Source organism: Chelonoidis abingdonii, chromosome 6, assembly GCF_003597395.2.
Source record: "Chelonoidis abingdonii isolate Lonesome George chromosome 6, CheloAbing_2.0, whole genome shotgun sequence".
In the NCBI taxonomy this organism is placed as follows: Eukaryota; Metazoa; Chordata; order Testudines; family Testudinidae; genus Chelonoidis; species Chelonoidis abingdonii.
In genome coordinates this window covers 16,596,280-16,616,265 of record NC_133774.1, presented here as the reverse complement: position 1 = coordinate 16,616,265, position 19,986 = coordinate 16,596,280, and the positions used below count along the sequence as shown (strand labels likewise).

General features: G+C 40.6%; 1 protein-coding gene across 2 annotated transcripts in view; it reads left to right on the top strand.

The window, feature by feature from the left end:
- Nucleotides 1–19,986, top strand: part of MYO5B (myosin VB) — a 380,719-nt gene that overhangs the window by 259,753 nt on the left and 100,980 nt on the right. For both annotated transcript variants that reach the window (XM_032768192.2, XM_032768191.2), the window contains exons 15-17: nucleotides 4,860–5,012; nucleotides 6,196–6,293; nucleotides 12,839–12,925. In XM_032768192.2, coding sequence (XP_032624083.1) covers nucleotides 4,860–5,012; nucleotides 6,196–6,293; nucleotides 12,839–12,925 — 338 coding nt within the window. The remainder of the gene's footprint in view (nucleotides 1–4,859; nucleotides 5,013–6,195; nucleotides 6,294–12,838; nucleotides 12,926–19,986) is intronic.

The following is a 19,986-nucleotide window of genomic DNA, read 5'->3' as shown; positions in this document are numbered from 1 at the left end:
CTGTTTCCTGCAGTCTGTTCAATGTCCCATTAGCTGTGGAGCGAGGCCATTCAAGTCTGGTTTATTTCCCAGGAGCCTTGTCATGCCTTTCTCCTGTGGGTTAAGAACTAGCAGGGATACCACTGACCTCCAAAAACCATGACAAAATGAGCAAGAATGTGACAAGAGGGGAAACGAGTGAAAGCAGTTCTTGGGGGAACTTTAAGCAAGAGTTTTAATATAGATATAAATATAGCTAGATTCAGTACGGGAAATTATTTGAGCATTGTCATCAGTTTCCTCTGGTGTGCAATGATAGATTCATATGAAAACGCTGAGGTGTGCAATTTTCTTGTCCACGTGGGCAATTTCTGGTCTAATGACTGTGGAAGTGGGCTTTAATAATGTTCAAAATTAAAAGCTCCATGTCCTCAGGAAGCCTGCACAATTTACCTTGAAAAACTCTATGATTAGAGCTTATTAAAAACTCCAGGTAATCGGTAGGAAATTGACGCTTCATGATGAATTATTCAGCCAGTTCCCTGCATGCTGTTACGAGCAGTCCTGCAACAGTGACCGTGTCTGGAAGGTTTCTGTTGGATTTTCCTGTAACCCATACGTTCACGCTGCGGTTGAGGAGGGGAACTGCAGTTAATTTGGGATAGTTTATTAGAGCAGCCCTGAACCATACACATCTTTCACCTACAGTTCACTCATTTAGTATGGCACAACCTGAGTTGTGAGTTTGTTACCAAGATATTTTCCCTCTCCCTGATTCTTTCTTCATAATTTAATTTCACAGGGCCAAATCTAGATGTGATGTGCAAAGTGGTGTAATTTGTTTCTTTGAACTGGCTGTCTAAAGATACCTTTTATCTGCACATTGCATTGGCTGTCTGTGTTCTGCAGCTAAAGTGACCCTGCATCTTATCCTATGGGGGAGAGGCAAAGATTTTATTTTCACTTTGCATTCTTGTTAACCACACTACCTACTGTAGCTGAGTGTTCGTGTTTAAATATCGTTACACTTATGTGGAGATATATAACTAGTTTATATGCATTCGTATGCATCTGCGTACAGTACAGAGGTTGCTTTGTTTTAGGGCTTGTCTACACTGCCACTTTACAGCGCTGCAAGTTTCAGCTCATAGCTGCTTCCCTCATGGAGGTGGGTTTTTTATAGCACTGGAAGAGCTCTCCCAGCGCTGGTGCCACAACTACACAGCCACGTTAAAGTGCCACTGCGGCAGCACTTTATCATTGCTAGTGAAGTCATGCCCTTAGCTAAGCCTCCAAAATGCTGCATTTTCAGTGTCATGTGATATTGATTCAGTGGCAACATAGATCTTATTTTTATCAGCTGTTTCTCACACAATCACAATGTGGACTTCAGTCATAAATGGAAATATCAGTCTGGGCCTCCTGGTTCAAAAATGCAGGCCCCTTTCCCTGTGAAACAAAGGAAAATCTCCTTTATTGGGAGTAAAGTTATACCTAGCATCCTCTGCAAACCAGGAGAGGAGGACACATATGAGCAAACCAGGAGAGGAGGACACATATGACACACATGTGCAGAAAAATGTTCTGCACTATTTGAATCTTTTTGAAGTCAGTAACCAAACTTCAATGGGGAAAGATCAGGCCAGTATACATAATATGGTATTAGGAATGCGGGGGGGGAGGAACACCCCAGAAATGAACAGCATGAGTGCATACGCACCTTCACTTCAGAAAACAGATCCTTGTGGAAGAACTCTTACCAAGGTGAAATTGCATGACAGTCATTGGAAGGTAATTACTGTAGCCAATCACATAGTAAAAGACTTATGAAGCAGTTAATTTGTTTTCAGCAGCCCTGTAGTAGCAAAACAAAGTAAAGAGAGAACTCAAAACAGAGAGAACTGATTTTCTCATAGATCAAAAGAATGAGCATATGCTGTTTAGACCGAGTATAACAATTCACCATCATTATTAAGTGCCAAGAGCATGCTCAGCACTGTACAAGACTCAAAGAAAGCAACTTACAATCTTCAAACATCTAGAGATGCCAACTTCTGTAGCTCGATTGATTTCAGTGGAGCTCTGAATATTTACACCAGCTGAGGATCTGCTGCCTAGATTGGGGCATGCACTTACTAACCATCCTCAACATTAGGGTGCCTCCTTTGATGTTAATGTCAATCAGGTAGGTGATTCAATGAAAAAAACACTGACAACTGCATGCTACAAAGCTATTTTAGAACTTGAAATGACTGTATGGCATTGCATTGCATTGTCAGGTAAGCTACCAAACTGAAACAGCTGCAAACACCTGCCACTCAAACATCCCATTTTTGTAACAGTCAAAGCACACGGGATGTTACAGTTCTGTGAAAATAAAACAGCTGTCAGGATGCCTGTGTAAAGTAGAAGGAGACACTTAGCTGAAGAAGTTGTTGGCCTTCATTTAGCATGTTACTGGAGATAGGAGATGAGTGGGCTATGGGCTGCTGAGTTTAAAATAAAAACCCATAAGCATAAAGCCAAACCCGCAGTGTGTGCTGTCTCGGAGCTCTCTTAAGCAAAATGATAATGTAATGTTAACTGATTTATTTCCTTTGTGGGATTTAGATTGCTATGCTACCAGGCTGGGCAAATAAACATCCAGGACTAGTGAAGCCAGAAATGACCCTATATTTTACTATAGGCACAGGAACTGAGGATTGAACGGTCTACCCCTTTAAAGAGTTGTCGTTCCTGACCAAGAACTGCTGGTACAAATGAATCTGATAATCTTTCACCACTGCAGGCATGTCCCGTGGAGGACAGACGCAGCAGAAACAAACCCTCCCAAGGAATCAGCAAGGGATTCCTCCAAAGGATAATCAGAAATCCAGTCAAGTTAGCCTAAGTGTGAGGAGAGGATAAGCAGGGGCGGCTCTATGGTTTTTACCACCCCAAGGACAGCAGTCAAGTGGTCTTTGGTGGCATGCCTGTGGGCGGTCTGCAGGTCACGCGGATTCGGGAGCGTTTCTGCAGGTGATCTGACAGTCCCACGTCTTCGGCGCCTTGTGCCGAAGCCATGGGACCGGCAGACCTCCTGCGGAAACTACACCGAAGGCCGCCTGACTCCCTCATGGGGAGAAGCACGCTGCCCCCGGCGGCTTGCTGCCCCAGGCATGCGCTTGCTGTGCTGGTGCCTGGAGCTGCCCCTGAGGATAAGTAACATTAAACTTCCCCAGCCTAGGATTAACCAAGTTCTATAACCTCAGTTTCCCACTCTCTCTCAAACAGCCAGTTTATAATCCTTCCCCTGAGTACCTGTGCAAGGTGAAAGGCAAAACAGAGCCCAGGTTAACCCCTTGTTTGTAGGGGGACCAGGTAGTGCCCTCATCCCTTGCCACAAGACCTTTCTGGGGCTGCATAACAAGTAAGGTGAGTTTGTGCAGGGCTTTCCTGTTGACCATGCTTTCTCTAAACACTCCTCTGCTGTGCATGCCACGTCATAAGCGCCATAAGGCTGCGGTTTGTTCTGTTCTAGTCTACATAGGTTCTTATACCACGCTTAGTCACCATACTGTGCGCTTGACCCCCTCCCACGCCCCAGGGCGCTTGAGTTGAGGTGGAATTCCATTTCCTTGCTAACTAATGTCTGACTGAACAGTTGAATCATACTGCAATTTACTTTAGTAGTCTCCACGTCAGGCCATAGTAAAGAACAGCAAAGAATAAAAGATACTGTATATATTTTTTCCATTCAGACACCCATAATTTAAATGTAGATCTAGTTTGAAGGGGAAAGCTGAATAAATAGATATGTAACTGGATTTGAATGAGTCAGGCAGGACCTCAGCACATCTGAAAAACTGCCCAGGCTTATGTGCCCGTATGTACTGGAGGTGTTTAACCTAATCAAAATTTGAAGATGCTGGCCCATTTTACCTGGCTTTGTAAAACTTTCACATTTGCTTCTTTTTTGTTTTACCCACAAATGGTGCTGCTATATGGCCAGAGGCACAAGGCTTTCAGAGCATCTGGTTTAGTTCCAAAGAGTTGAAAGAGGAGGTTCAGTAGCAGCAGAATGGTGGTCTGGGTCTGCCCTCATCTTGTGTTGTTACTGTTTGTAAATGGTGAAATTCAAGAAATTGGGGTGGTGGGTGCCAATTTGATCTGATCGGGTTGACAAACAAGACTGGCTTTGAAATCCCAGAACCAGCCAGCTTCCGTCTATCTTACAAATCAGGTTCTGTTTTAGTGAGTGAAATGGCAAGCAATATGCCATGAGTCACTGACAGCACTGCAATGTTATTCTGACAGCATTTCTTGCTGCATAAAGAACTGGACGACTTTCCTGAAAGGGAGGAATAGTCACTGATGTTGAGGAGACATTTTAAACAGTAGCAAAACTCTCCCATTCCCTTCTGAGAACGGAATGTTGAGCAAGCTTTATAGCATGTAGAGCTAGATGAACCGCTTAAGATACCAGCAACTGGGCTTGTTTCCTAGCGGACTGTACAGTACCAATGCAATTGAGGCTTGTGATATGAACTGAACATTGTCCTTTCTCTCACTGATCCCTGTGCTTTAAAGAGCATTTCTGCTTTACATGCCACAGCTGTTCAGATGGGTCTTTTAACAAAAATGAAAATCCTCATCAGATAACCTACATAACAAAATACCCGATGGCCCTATCTGACACTGTTTATGCATGTTCAAGATTTTTTAATCCTGGTCATGTTGTTTGCTTACCCTTTTCTCACCTGTAACTCAGGCCCAGTTTTAGAAGTTTAGGTTGAGAACACCTGCAAGTTGTCTTCGCTACAATGTGGCTCGGGGTGCAATTCCTCTGGTAAACATAATAGATGGCATAGATGCTTATGGTCTTCCTGTCTCCCTCTTAGTATCAAATGGTAGCTGACTTATTTCAAGATGAAAAGGATTCTGTGCCTGCTACTCCTACCATAAAGGGAGCTGCTCCCAAAATCAGCATCCGTTCTGCCAGACCAGCTGTGAAAGCTGCCAACAAAGAGCACAAGAAAACCGTGGGGCACCAGGTAAACTCTTCACTGGGTTTAAAGCCTAGTCCTTTACATAGCAACTTTCCTTCTCTAGTTCTTCCCAAGCCCTTTGCAAAGTTATGAAGTAAAAAGTAGTGTAGTGACCGTAGTACATGGGGCAGTTATTTATAATAGTCAGTGATAGTATAGATATTACAGCAGTAATTTAAAGTTACGATGTACCATGGTGTCTTTTGGATGTTGGGTCACAAAACTATTTACCATGTGGGTCAGCCATAAGATACAGAGGAGAAAAAAAGTGGTAGAAAAAGAGAAACTGGCTCAACATGCAAGTGATAGGAGGAGCGTTTCAAAGGTGGAGTGACACAAATAGACAAGCAACCTCCAGTTGTGCAGAGTAAAGGGAACTGGATGGAGAGAAAGCAAAAAGAGATGAGCAGTCAAAGGAATAGATGGGTGTGAGATTAGAGAGGGAAAGTGAAGTCAAGGTCGTAAATAGAATCCTGAAGGCAGGAGGACATATTGATTTTGATGCAGAGATTACGACAAAACCACTGAGAGTGAAAGATGATGAGAGTTTAAGATAGGCCTGCTTATTGGAGTGGACTGAATAATCTGGCTTTCTCCCTGAAGTTTAGAGAGGAGGGATTTAGGAAGACCATAAATGAGTTGACTTCAGTTATCTTGATAGGCCATGATTGAGACATGGAATAATGAGCACAAAAGCTGGTGCAGGACTCATAGGAACATGTTTTATTGAAAATGCTGGTGTTAAACCTTGAGTGTATCTTGCTCTCTATTAAAGAGCCAGTGATACTTGTCTCTGTAGAACTGCCAAAGATAGCTTGATAGAGTCCTTTAACATCTCAGTTGAGGAGATGATGCCTCAAACCACAAAATTGTCCCTTGGTATTGTTCTACAGCATTGCTTTGATGTAGCTCTTGTGTTTGTTTGTGTAGAACCAAGAGTTCTAGAGTACAATCTGGGTTTATATGAAAATTCATATCTTTTCATACTCATGGGCTGGTTCAGGATTCCGCTTATCACTGATATCTGCTTGTAAAGTAGTCTTTTGTCTTTGATTTAGAATATACTCCAATTTTGCCCTTATCATCTTCAGTCCTAAATTAGAGTTTCAACACTCCAAATTCACCCCTTCCCTCCCCGCCACTCAAAGATTAGTAGATTATTTTTTGTTATTGTTCTGGTCTCTTTCAGTTCCGAAACTCCTTGCATTTATTGATGGAGACGCTGAATGCTACCACTCCACACTACGTGCGCTGTATCAAGCCAAATGATGAGAAACTTCCATTCAAGTAAGTTCCACTTAAAGATAAGCCAACATATCTAGCTGCTCTAGCGCTTAATAGTAAACAGGGCTGAAAAGTCTCTATATATTAAAATATTTGGAGTTCCATTCCTCTTATAAGTGACATGTCCTTTTACAAAACAGTTCTTCTAAAATGTGCTCTAAGCATTTGATCTCCCTCAAACCCTGCTGATTTCAAGAGGAGTTGAGGGTGCACAGTTTCTGGAGGATTGTTAAAGACTATTACTGATTTACTGGGATTACCTATCATAGGGGTTTATACTACAGCACAGTAGTTTGAGTGCTTGGAATTTGTTGCATTACTAGTTAAAGTTAAGAATTTCAAATTCTGTAACTCAGATAATTCTAAGAACTGTTGTCCCATAATCAGCGTCTCCTGTTGATTGAAGATACGCCTCTTGGTTTATTTTGTTTTAATGCTTGAACATATTAGAAGTGTGGTATTCTTCAAGGGCTATAGAACGGGAGAAAAATGCAGCCCACACTAGTAAATATACCCTGCTGCTGCTACACTGACCCAGACTAACCACATACGATATCCCAGTACAATACGATGCAGTACTATTGCTTTTGCAATAGTATCTGATCAAATTATATCTTAGAAGCTCACAACACTTTAGAGTTAAATTGCACAGATACAGTGATAAACAATCAATAATAGCAGAGGGAGAGAAATGAAAAGACAAGATAAGCAACTATTGTGGCTTACTTCCTTAAATTTCCATTGAAAGAACTTTCTTTGTGCCTGGGGTATTTTTTGTTCCTTTTACGTATTTGTTTTAATAGAAGTCCAAAAACGTGATTCGTATCAGCTGATACAGTATTCCAGTTGTGTGAGTGATAGAATTTTGATTGAGGTGACCTGATCTCCCATAGCAGTTACGAGGAGTACACACGTAGTTTAAATAAGATGGACAAATAATTATAGTGAGCTGATACAGCTTTTCTGTATTACCATTTGGAAGAATGTATTTAGGTCCAATTCTGTTCTATTTAAGTCAGTTGAATTTTGCCATTGATTAAAAGGACCCGAGGTTGCTCAGTTTTAGGTGTCGTCTTCTAAAGGACCTGCTATAGGCTGCTGTTGGAGACAGTAGAAAACCATGATGGAGTAGTTCTTGAAGTTATTAATAGGATTGTATAAGCATGTAGGTCTCCTATAGTATCAGAGTGATAAGGAACGAACGTTTGTTTGCTGATGTGATCTATAAACCCACAAGTCCAGTTTTATTCTAACACAACTGCCACTTAGAGCCAATTTTAAAATCCTGTAGCCAATTTGTATCTACAAAATGGCATACCATCCACCTACACCAGCAAATGCCAAACAGATTATGTTACCGGTATGATTATGTCGTGGAAGTATTTTCTGACCCCTGAGAGTAGAAGCGAAGTAGCGTCCAAGGTGAAATGATCTGGTCTTTCCAATCAGGGGGCTATGAGACTCATCTGTCCTCATGGCTCAATTTTCAGCCCTGCCTTAGCTGAGTATTCAATTTTTCACCTTCAATTTTGCATTCCTATTCTCCCCCAAGTATTCAGGGTACAACTGATGCCCATTTATAAGTAGTGTTAAGGTGTGGTCAAGTAACTAATCATCAAATTCTAAATGACATCAGTTGTACCTACACATGATTACAGGTGCAAAACTGAAACAAGTTGCAGGCATACAAGTGTGACTGGCTGTTCTAGCCTCTCTAGGCATGGTCCCGGAATAGTGATGCTGCAATGTTTGATGTAATGCTTCCTAAGAGGCAACTGCCGAGTTGCCAAACTGAAGTTTTCAAAACAAAGGGAAAACCAAAGTAGATCCAAGACTACTACTTCCAGCCTGAAAGCGCACATGAATCTTATTTGCAGTGCAGGTGTCCGTATGCCCATTGTGTGCATCATATCCTGAAAACAGCAGGCACCACAAGAAAATACTCTGGGGTGGGATGGCTGACGTTGCACTCCCTGTTTGTCAACTGGAAAACACTTGTTGAGGTTTATTCACGTCACTGCCCCCTTGCTAGAGATCAGGATCTCCACCCTTCCTCAGAGGAGTCTACTTGTCTGGTACTGGTGATCCAGGAATCCTAACTAGTATTAAACCTTATTGCCACCCGCTTAAGCAACTTAAGATCTTGCAGTTCACATTTCACAGATTATCCTTTCCATTTTCAAAGTGCTATACAAATGTTAACTCAGTTTTTCCCAACATTCAGGTTAGGTAAGCAAGTAATTGTATGTGTGATTTATAGATGAAGAAACTGAAGCAAAAAAAGGTTAAGGCCATGATTTTCAAAAGTATGAGCCTAAAGTTAAGTTCCTAAATCCACGTTTAGGTACTTAAATAGGTAGCCTCATTTTCAAGCTCCCAATGACTTCCTCCATGGAATACTTTTGATTTCAGCGGAAGTTGCTTGGTGCTCAGGCCACTTGTTTAGGTGCCTAAATATGGACGTAGATGGCTAGCTTTAAGCTCTTCTGAAAATTTTGGCCTAATTGATTTGCTCAAGAGCATACATTGAGTCCATGGCAGAACTCATGAATTATAGCTCCTGGTCCCGGGCCATGTTCAATCCACTAGACCTTTCTGCCTCCCAAGTCAAGAAAAAAAGAAGTGAGTGGTAAATTTATTATTATTTCCTTAATGTTTAGTTATTCATTGATCCAGCTAATGTGAGAAGTGGTAACAGCCTCATCTGTGTGATCTTTTATTCCAGAGGATTTTTATTTATGTAGGTATTTATTTTTAGTGTAGTGAAATGTAAAGAGTGGTTACAACTACAATTCCAAGTAGCTACACCTAGGAGTTGTGTTCATAACTCCTACCGTACATCATACTGAAAGTTGCTTAACGCTGAGATTGGAATGCCAAGTTCTTGACATCATAGACCCCAGAGAATTTTTTTGCTAGAGAATAGAGAGTTAACTCAAGTAACTTGGCCAAATGTTATTTTGAGTGAATATCATAGAATCATAGAATGTCAGGGCTGGAAGGGACCTTAGGAGGTCATCTAGTCCAACCCCCTGCTCAAAGCAGGACCAATCCCCAGCTAAATCATCCCAGCCACGGCTTTGGCAAGCCTGACCTTAAAAACCTCTAAGAATGGTAACCCATTCCAGTGCTTCACCACACTCTTAGTAAAAATTTTTTTTCTAATATCCAACCTAAACCTCCCCCACTGTAACTTGAGACCATTGCTTCTTGTTCTGTCACCTGCTACCACTGAGAACAGTCTAGATCCATCCTCTTTGGAACCCCCTTTCAAGTAGTTGAAAGCGGCTATCAAATCCCTGCCCCCCCACCCCCCCAGTCTTCTCTTCTGCAGACTAAACAGTATAATTTACTGATGCAAAGTTCCCTGTATGGTTTAGTTGGAGAGATTTTTTTGACTCTTCCTATGCTAAATAGTGTTACAGGTGAAGACTGATTGCTATGATCCACCTGCAAGGTGACTATGGTTTAGACTGTGGCTACATTTCGAAGAGATCTCTTTATATACAGTATAAATTGCTTTGGGATCCTCCAGGATGAAAGTTGCTAACATTGCTATTATTTATTATTATTAAAATTGTACCCCCTTGGATTCCTGACTGGAGTGAGTGACAGGTTAAACTTCTGCTCTTTTTCTTCATGGTATTATAATGGATAACTCGCTGTGGACTTGTCAGTACTGCTGAGTTTAAAAATGCGGAAAATAGCAGAGGTATATTTCTTACACTTCTCTAGCACGGCTGAGCAATTTAAAAAATGTTCATGAATTTTTGATCTCCAGATTGAAACGTTAGGGACATTCAGAACCCCAACATACATATAGGGACCTGTTCTCCCCTTTGTGAGCAGTGCCACCTTACCACACGCAGCTAGGGTAGTGCCTGAAATAAACAGATGCTACCCAGAGGCATTTGTATGTCTCTGTAAGGTTGTCTATCAAAATAGCATAGGTATAGTTTCCAATCCAAGTACCTTACAGGGTCAGAGTGTGGCAATTTGTGGTACTAATGGTGCTCAGAATTATGGAGCTGTTTCTGAATTTGGGAAAATTTGTATTTGGGAAAAAGCAGATGCTGTAGTCATAATGTATGATGATGAAAGCACTCTTTCCATTCCACTGGTATCTCAGGAGGATGTTAAACAGCAGCTATTAAAGTTAGACCCTTTTACATCAGCAGGTCCAGATAGCTTGCATCCAAGAGTTTTAAAAGAGATGGCTGAGGGCCTCACTGGACCATTAATGTTGATCTTCAATAAGTCTTGGAGAACTGTGGAAGTTCTAGAAGACTGGAAGAAAGTTAATGATGTGCCAATATTTAAAAAGGGTAAATGGGATGACCTGGATAATTACAGGTCTGTCAGTCTGACATCGATCTCAGGAAAATAATGGAGCTGCAGGTACAAGATTTAATCAATATGGAGTTAAAAGAGGGTAATATAATTAATGCCAATCAGCACAGGTTTATTGAAAATAGGTGCTGTCAACAAAGTTGATATCTTTTGTTCATGAGATTACAAGTTTCGCTGATAAAGTTAACAATGTTGATGTAATAGACATAGATGTCTGTAAGGCATTTGACTTGGTACCACACAATATTTTGATTAAAAGCGAAAAATAATCTAAAATTAACATAGCACACGTTAAACAGATTGAAAGCTGGCTGACTCATAGGTGTCAAAATGTAATTGTAAATGAGGGATCATCACTGAGCGGGTGTGTTTCTAGGTCTCACAGGGATCAGTTCTTGGCCCTACTTTATTTAATATTTTTATCAGTTAACTTGAAGAAAACATAAAATTATGACTGATAAAGTTTGCAGATGATACACAAATTGGGGGACTAGTAAATAATAGAGGACAGGTCACTGACACAGAGTGATAGGAATCACTTGCTAATCTGGGCACAAGCAAACAATATGCATTTTTAATGTGGCTAAATGTATACATCTATGAGCAAAGAACATAGATCATACATATAGGATGAGGGACTCTATCCTGGAAAGCAGACACTCTGGAAATGTTTTGGAGATTGTGATAGATAATCAGCCAAACACAAACTCCCAGGGTGACACTCAGGCCAGAAGGACTAGTGCAATCCTTGGATGCAAAATTGGAATCTCGAGGAATAGAGAGGTTCTTTAACCTCTCCATTTAGCACTGGTGTGACCTCTGTTAGAATACTGTGTCCAGTTTGGTCTGCACAAGTCGAGAAAGATGTTGATAAATTGCGGAGGATTCAGAGAAGAGCCACAAGAATGCTTACATAATTAGAAAACATGCCTCATCGTGATAGACTTGAGGAGCTCCATCTATTTAGTTTAACAAAGAGAAAGTTAAGGGGTGACTTGATTACAGTCTGTAAGTACTTTCATGGGGAACAGATATTTAATAATGGGCTCTTTAATCTAGCAGACAAATCTATATAATCCAATGTCTGGGAGTTGAAGCTAGACAAATTCAGAGTTGAAATAAGGTGAAATGTTTTTAGCAGTGAGGGTAATTTACTGGAACAGTTTATCGGGGTTGTGGTGCATTCATCATCACATGATATGTTTTTCTAGATGTGTGCTAGGAATTAATTTGGGGAAGTTCTATGGCCTGTGATATACAGGAGGTCAGACTAGATGATCACAATTGTGCATTCTGACCTTGGAATCTCTGAATCTCTGCTCTGTTGCACCTGTTTTACCCCAGTGCAGTCTCATTGAAATGCAGTGTCTGGTGCCAGAGTGGAGAATCAGGACCTCTGTGTGCACATGGTGTGGAAAATGGACTCTGTCTACTATGTTGTTCTGTATGAACACCGGCTCATCTCAATGTGGGTTCAGTGCCCAGAACCAAAATAGAATATGGCCCTGTGCTGCCTAAGATAGCAAAGTTCCATTGATACAAAGATTAAAGCTCCTAAACCACATTAAATTCATATGGTTTCCAAAGCCAGCTACGTGGGATCTGATCATTACTTTGTTTGGTATTAACTGTAATAGTATTGATCGTATAGAATGTTTTTTCATATTGAAGTTGATGTTGTCTTCCCTAAGAATTTCATTGCCCTTTACAGCAGAGCCTTATTACACTGTTACAAAATGTAGCATCTTATAGACCTCAGATGAATGGGTTTTCTGGCTATGCAGAAAAACATTTTGTACTGTTATCATAGGTTATGTTGTTGTGCAGTCATCACATCCTTCTTTCTGCCCAGTGATGTCTATCTTTTTGTTAGCCAGCAACTCAGCTCTTTCTCCTGAAAACTTTTAACAGTGCCACATAAGTCGCATGCTAATCCACCTGCTCAAAGAATTCCAGTCAAGGAGTTCCAAGCCACAGATAATTGAGCTCTCCCAACATGCAGAAAATAGTAAATGGCAGAGTTTCTTTCTGTACGTGCTGTGTATATAGGCAGAAATGGAATCCAGCTGTATTGGAAAGGTTGCCAATGTAAATATTCTTGTCATTGCCTCCGGATACTCTGCTGCCAGGTTTGTTTTCATTTTGTGCATGGAATGGGAAACTGTGCTTATCTGTATCATTATGACTTGTAATTGCAGATTTGATCCAAAGAGAGCAGTCCAGCAGCTAAGAGCTTGTGGTGTGTTGGAAACCATCCGTATCAGTGCAGCTGGCTACCCATCCAGGTACTGTACTGCCAAAAACACCTTGTGTTATACTATGTCATACGGTTTATTCAGTGAATTTGGCGCCTGGAGGGGAAAAAGGCTCTGTTCTCTTTCAAAAAGATGTTTGTTTTACAAAAATCCCACCAGCTCCTGAAATCTTCAATTCTGAGAAGTTCATTGTCAAGCCACAAGCTGAAATATAAACTAGCCGTAGAGTATGTTCTGTTTCTTGAGTTCAGAGTTACAGTTGGTGCGTTCAACCTGGCACTGAGAAATAATTTCACATGGTGGTGTTAATTAGCAAGGAACCACAAACAAGAAAATCTCCAAAAATGCTGCGTGTGTATATTAAGAAATTGATAGGAATATGGATTTGATCCCATGTGGAGATGGACAACAAGAAACAATAATGGAGTTTTTCCTAGGCTGGTTATAGTTCTAAACGTGTTATTCTTGTTCAGAAGTAAATGTTGCCTATTAGGAAGGATTCCCCCCGCAGCCACCAAAGCTCACTCTAGAAAAGGTCTCCACAGGGCTTATATGTATTTATTTGTTTTCAGGGTTCAGATACCTGCAGATAAAGCAATTCAGCCAAAAAATGTAGATGTTTGTTTCATTGCATGCACATAGAGGGAATGAATCTTTTAAACCATTGTTAAAGTCAACAAAGTGGGTATTCACCCACGAAAGCTCATGCTCCAAAACCTCTGTTAGTCTATAAGGTGCCACAGGATTCCTTGCTGCTTCACATATCATCAGAATATCAGGCATCAAACTTTTTGCATTAAAATAAAGGAAGAAAGGGAAGGAAGGAGGTAATTTAAGCTTCGTTGATAAGATTTGAGCTTGAAATTATATTTTAGAGCCCAGTAAATTCAAAAGCTGAAACTCTAAATTAGGCCTGAGGATGACAAAGGCAAATAATTTTGAAAATGCATCAGGTCTGCTTTATTGCTGAGCAGTTTTGTGTTAATGTCAGTGTAGTGATCAGCCTTTTTATATGGAACAAAGGACTTATAAATATGCTTCCAAAATAGTCAATTAACCGGGATATTCAATGCTCTGTCACTGTCCTTTCGGAGAAATGTGCTACCTGAAGGTTCACTCACAACCCTTGCGTGCTTATAAGCATCAAGAAATAGATCCTGAGAATTTATGTCAGCTGTTATAGTAGCCTCACTGCCAATTATTTGATTTTCCTGGTGCTTTCTGACATCCAGAATGAATTCCAGCCACACCTTTGGACAAACAAATACTGAAAACAGGAAGGCCTGCTGTCTGCTCTAGTTCACTCAGATGGATCTTTACGGAAAAATTCTGTAGAAATTGAGAGAAAATTATATCTTTTCTATGAAACTTTAGAAGCATGCTGTAGAATGTAATAGAAATTTACGTCCCTTATCTAGAATTATAGAAGGTGGTGTAATCCCATTTAACTATTGGCTCCACCCTATTAAATTCTCTAAGACTTTTCCATGAAGGGATCTATATCAGCTACCGGTAAGATGAGGATGCCTAAATTTCTGTGATCTCTAAGATTAAACAATGGGGAAAATAACTCAAAATGAGCCAAGCACCTTTAAAATCATGTTTATGAAGACATCAGTAGGGCCAAATCCTGCTTCTGCCCTCCTATGTGTGGAAGGCCCTACGACGTAGTGGAACAGCCAGGGTTTCTTTATGAAGGGGGACACCAAGGGGAGTACATGCCACAGCAAGCCACATGGTACTGGTCTGCAGCACAGCAGAGAGATCTTGGTTTTGTGACTACACTGATCAGCTGGCATAAGTACTCACCTGGAGCAGTTGGATCTCTGAATTTATGGTTGCACATGGGTTCTCTTAGTGGCTTCAGAGCAGCTTCTGTGGTTCTCTGTTCCCAGTGATTGAAGGAGAGAATTGCTTACCCACTCACCTCCCAACAGAAATCCCTTGTATAAGGCCTGATTTCTCCAGTTTTGCACTAGGTGTCCAGTACTAGGCCCATGCAGTCTAGTCTATAAGAGTCTTTAGATGTGTTTATCTATTTGAAAAAGATATAAAAAATATTTATTTGTATCTGAACTTCAGTAGTTCCTAAAGGCCCAGACACAGATCAGAGGTCTCTTGTGAAAGGCACTGTACACACACAACAGCTCTTACACTGAAAAACTCACAAGGCAAAGAAAGCTTTAGCCTCATATCAAACAGTGCTGCAGTATCTCAAGAGCATGAGTACCAAACTCAGGGCAGACTGTAAGGAAGCGATGGACACGCCCTCAAATTGGTGGTGAGCTCTATAGGTAGATTTCGCCAACCAATTATCAAGTTTACCTCCATCTAAATTATATTTCCCTAGTTTGTTTTCGAGAAGATCATACGAGATATTATCAGAAGTCTCACTAAAGTCAAGATATACAATGTCTACCACTCCCCCACCCCCACGTCCACCAGGCTTGTTACCCTGTCAAAGACAGCTATTATGTTGGTTTGACATGATTTGTTCTTGGCAAATACATGCTGGCTGTTACTTATCACCTTATTTTCTTCTTGGTGTTCACAAATTGCTTGCTTAATTATTTGCTCCATTATCTTTCCTGGTACTCAAGTTGAGCAGACTGATCTGTAATTACCTGGGCTGTCCTTATTCCCTTTTTATAGATAGGCACTGTATTTGGCCTTTTCCAGTCCTCTGGAATCTCTCCCATCTTCCATGACTTTTGGAAGACAATCACTAATGGCTAAGATATTTCCTCAGTCAACTCGGCTGTATTTTGTCAGGCTCTGATGACTTGAAGACATCTAATTTGTCTAAGGAATTTTTAACTTGTTCTTTCCCTATTTAATCCTCTGATCCTACCTCGTTTTCACTGGCATTCACTATGTTAGATGTCCAATTGTTACTAACCTTTTTGGTGAAAACTGAAACAACAAAAAGTCATTTAGCACTTCTGCCATTTCCACATTTTGTGTTATTGTTTTTCCCGCCTCAATGAGTAACAGGCATACTCTCTCCTTGGTTGTCTTCCTGCTTCTATTTGTAGAATGTTTTCCTGTTGCCCTTTATGTCTCTACCTAGTTAAATCTCATTTTGTGCTTTAGGCCTTTCTAATTTTGTTCCTATGTACTTGTGTTACTTGTTTATAGTCACCCTTTGTCATTTCACCTAGTTTCTACTTTTTGTAGGACTCTTCTTTGAGTTTTAGATCATTGAAGATCTGCTGGTTAAGCTAGGGTGGTCTCTTGCCATATTGCCTGTCTTTCCTATGCAGTGGGATAATTGGCTTTTGTGCTGTTAATAATGTCTCTTTGAAAAACTGCCAACTCTCTTCAACTGTTTTTCCCCTTAGAATTGTTTTCCATAGGATCTTCTCTACCAACTCCCTGAGTTTGCTAAAGTCTGTCTTCTTGAAATCCATTGTCTTTATTATGCTGTTTTCCCCGCTCCTATTCTTTAGGATCAGGAACTCTACCATTCCATGATCACTTTCACCTAAGCTGCCTTCCACTTTCAAATTCTCAACCAGTTCCTCCCTATTTGTCAAAATCAAATCTTGAACAGCCTTTCCTTTTAGTTTCTCCGCATTCTGAACTAAAAAATTGTCTCCAATACATTCCAAGAACTTGTTAGATAATCTGTGACCTGTTTTCCATCACCACGAAGTCCTGTGCTTTGGTTGATTTTGTTAGTGGTTTAAAAAATCCACCTCCTTCTCTTCTTCCTGGTTAGGTGGTCTGTAGTAGACCCCTTCCATGACTTGTTTTTTATCCTTACCCATAGACTTTCAACAAGTCTGTCTCCTATTTCCATCTCAACCTCAGTCCAAGTGTATACATTTTTAATAGACAAGGCAACTTTTCCTTGTACATCATGTTGGTAAAATATATTTTGCCAACATTTCTTTACAAGGGGTATTTCCGGCAGTGCAATGTCTTGGAAAGAAATAGCCAATATTTTGACATTAAATTTTTTGCTTTTGTCACTGTGGCACTCCCATAGTCACTACTCTGAATAGGTTTTGTTTGTATGGTGACTTTTCACCCAGTTCTTAAAAAGTTGTAGACAGTTTTTCAGTGTTCTGCAGACCATATAAAGAAAATAATAAACTCCACTACAAGAAAGAGCTTGGCAGTTCCCCCATCTTTGATATAGGATATGCTTTGCCGTATTTATCATTTTCATGAAACCCTGTGTTCTGCAAGTATTTGATGTAAAATGAAAATGTATCATCCAATTTGAAATGCTACGCAGTAGTTAAGAAATATGTTCATTATTATGTACTTAAACCGCTGTGATGAATGTGCTGTCCTAGAGAAATGAAGAGTGTATCCATCATCAGCTTTTATGTTTAAAATATGGAACATGTCTCTCCACTATAAAACCATTTGTCTTCTTTTTAGAAGCTGGTTACAATGAAGATTAATCTAGAATTGAAGCAATGTATTGCTTTTATGAATTTTTGAACTTGAGAACTTTATAAAACAAGACTTTATCTGTCATAGTTGTTCTCTTATCCTCTCATCATTTCAGTATTAATGACACCCAGTTATTAAGAGTACTGCTGAATCTATGGCTAATACCAGTGGCTTGAATGAAGTCATGGGCCCAGCCAAATCAGAATGCTCAGTTGTAGTATATTTGTGAATACATGGAAGGAGGCGTGGTCTAGTGATTTAAGCATGGATGTAGAAACAGCTCTGACTCTGGAGCACATCTTAGAACCATTTGGTTCAGTTTCCATGCTGTACAATATATTGAATGTACTTTATCCTTTTTCTTAGTATCTGAGTGTGTCACAGTCTTTATAACATCCCTGTGAGATGCATACAAAACTGCAGCACAGACCAGGACTGGCTCCAGTTTTTCTGCCGCCCCAACCAATGGTGGGGAGCCGATCAGCAGCGCTTCGGCTGCCCCTCAATCGAGCCGCTCCATTTTTCGGCTGCAGTTCGGCAGTGGGTTCTCCACTCCTTCTCTTCCTTTTCAGCAGCAGCTCAAAGAGGAAGAGAGGGACCCGCCACCAAATTCCCACCAAAGATCTGGACGTACCGCCCCAATAGCAGACGGAGTGCCACCCCTTTGTGTTGACCACCCCAAGCACCTGTTTCCTTTGCTGGTGCCTGGAGCCAGATGGACCAAGTGACTTGCCCAACGTCATATGGAGAGTTTGTGTCAGAGCAGGGAATTGAACCTGGGTCTCCTGAGTCTCAAGCCAGTGTCCCAACCACTACAATATTCTTTCCCCCTGCAATGTTGCTCATGATATTTGCCTGCCATGCAGAGGGTGTTGTGAGGATTAAATACTATTTGTTATTTAGAAAGTGCTTGGAACATATCAAGCACTATAAATGCCACATATTAGCAACAATTAAGTTCCAATGTTTGATCCTTATTCTTTACCAGGTATTATTTCCCTTGTTCAGCAATGAGCTGAAGCTCTCATATCCACCCTGCTGCAAATTTTGGTGATGAGGCATTTGCATTTGACTCTCCAAACCTGTCTCAGGAGTTTTTTGTCCTGGTTCAGTTCCAAAACTGGAATTGCCCAGTTTTTTGGGTGGAGATATGAGAGAAATCTTGTGGTATTTCTGCTGCTGTGGACCAAAATTTTGCAAGAATTATTTTATTTTTGGCACCATCAAATCTGAACACCCACTCCTGACTTGCCCTTCACCACAAACTCTAAACCCCATCTCCTCAACCCAATTCCATCTATCTTTTTTTGTTTTTTGTTTTTTTTGTTATAGGATAAGTCTACATTAGACACGTTTGGCTGGCCCATGGCAGCTGACTCAGACTTGTGGGGCTTGGGCTGAATGGGCTGCTTAATTGTGGTGTAGACATTTGGATTCAAACTGCAGCCCAAGTTCTGGGACGCTCCCATCTCACAAGCTCCTGGAGCCAGGACTCCAGCACAAGCCTGAACATTTACACTGCAATTAAACAGTCACTTAACCGGCACCTGAACCTGAGTCAGCTGCCATGGGGCCTGCTGCAGGCTTTTAATTGCAGTGTACGTATACCCTTAATGTCACCACCTAGTCTGGACTGGACACTTTTGTTTGTATTAACATGCCTAGATAGCTTAACAGCAATGATGAAAATACAGCATGAAAGCTCTCCTCTGCCTTCATTTTGTCTCCCTACTTCTTGTCTTCAAGTTCAATTTCTTGGAAGAATTTGTTTTCAACTTTTAAAGATCTACTAAATAGCATGCTTCAACTCAGCCATTCCAACCTAGGTGGAAGCCCTACATTGCCAGTGACAGACATGTCAAAGAGGATTTGGATTTTTTCCCCTTAATCACCAGGAATTTGTCTTGAAGTTTCTCCTTCAGTAAATAAAGTCAGAGATGTATGGGTTTTGATGGCAAGGTTTTCAATTAGTTTAACTCATATCTAATCTGGGGGAAATTACCCTGAAATTTTTCTGTGAAATGTAACGTAAGAACAAGTGAATTAATTTTGAACAATCATGGACCAAAACAACTGAGTGTCCAGTATGATTTGAGTCTGGCATTTTAGACTAAACCCAGAAATTGGGGATTAACACAGTTCTGTCAGCGCTGACTGCATAGCAGGATTCACTTGAGCAATTGAATTCCTCATCTAGGACAGTCTGTGATGCATCCATGAGCTATGGCTGGTGTCTGCAAACATTCAGAAGTTTTCAAATTCATCCGCTCAGAGTCATTACCTTTAGGAAAAATAGTAAAATCCTCTCAAGGATAGCAATTAGTGTTGCCAGTGCTAACTGGTTTATTTTAAATGTTCACCTTTTGTGCCTTATGAGATAATAGAGCCATCCTTCCTTTACAATAATTACCGGTATATATAATCTATCCCTTTAAAGAAGAATGTCTCTGTGTGTATGTGTATATCATATAAAACAAAAATTTGGAATCTGACTTCTGACACAAATGAAATGGTCCTTTAGAATGTCTAAGATCAGTTCAGCCATATATATCTTACCTCATCTAGCCAGAAGCCTTTTTGGTTATCACTTAAATATTCCTGAAATTTCACTTCTACTTTTTTGTTCATCTGAGCTGTCTATTACATACTGCAATTTTGTACCAGTTTTGTGTAATATCACAGCT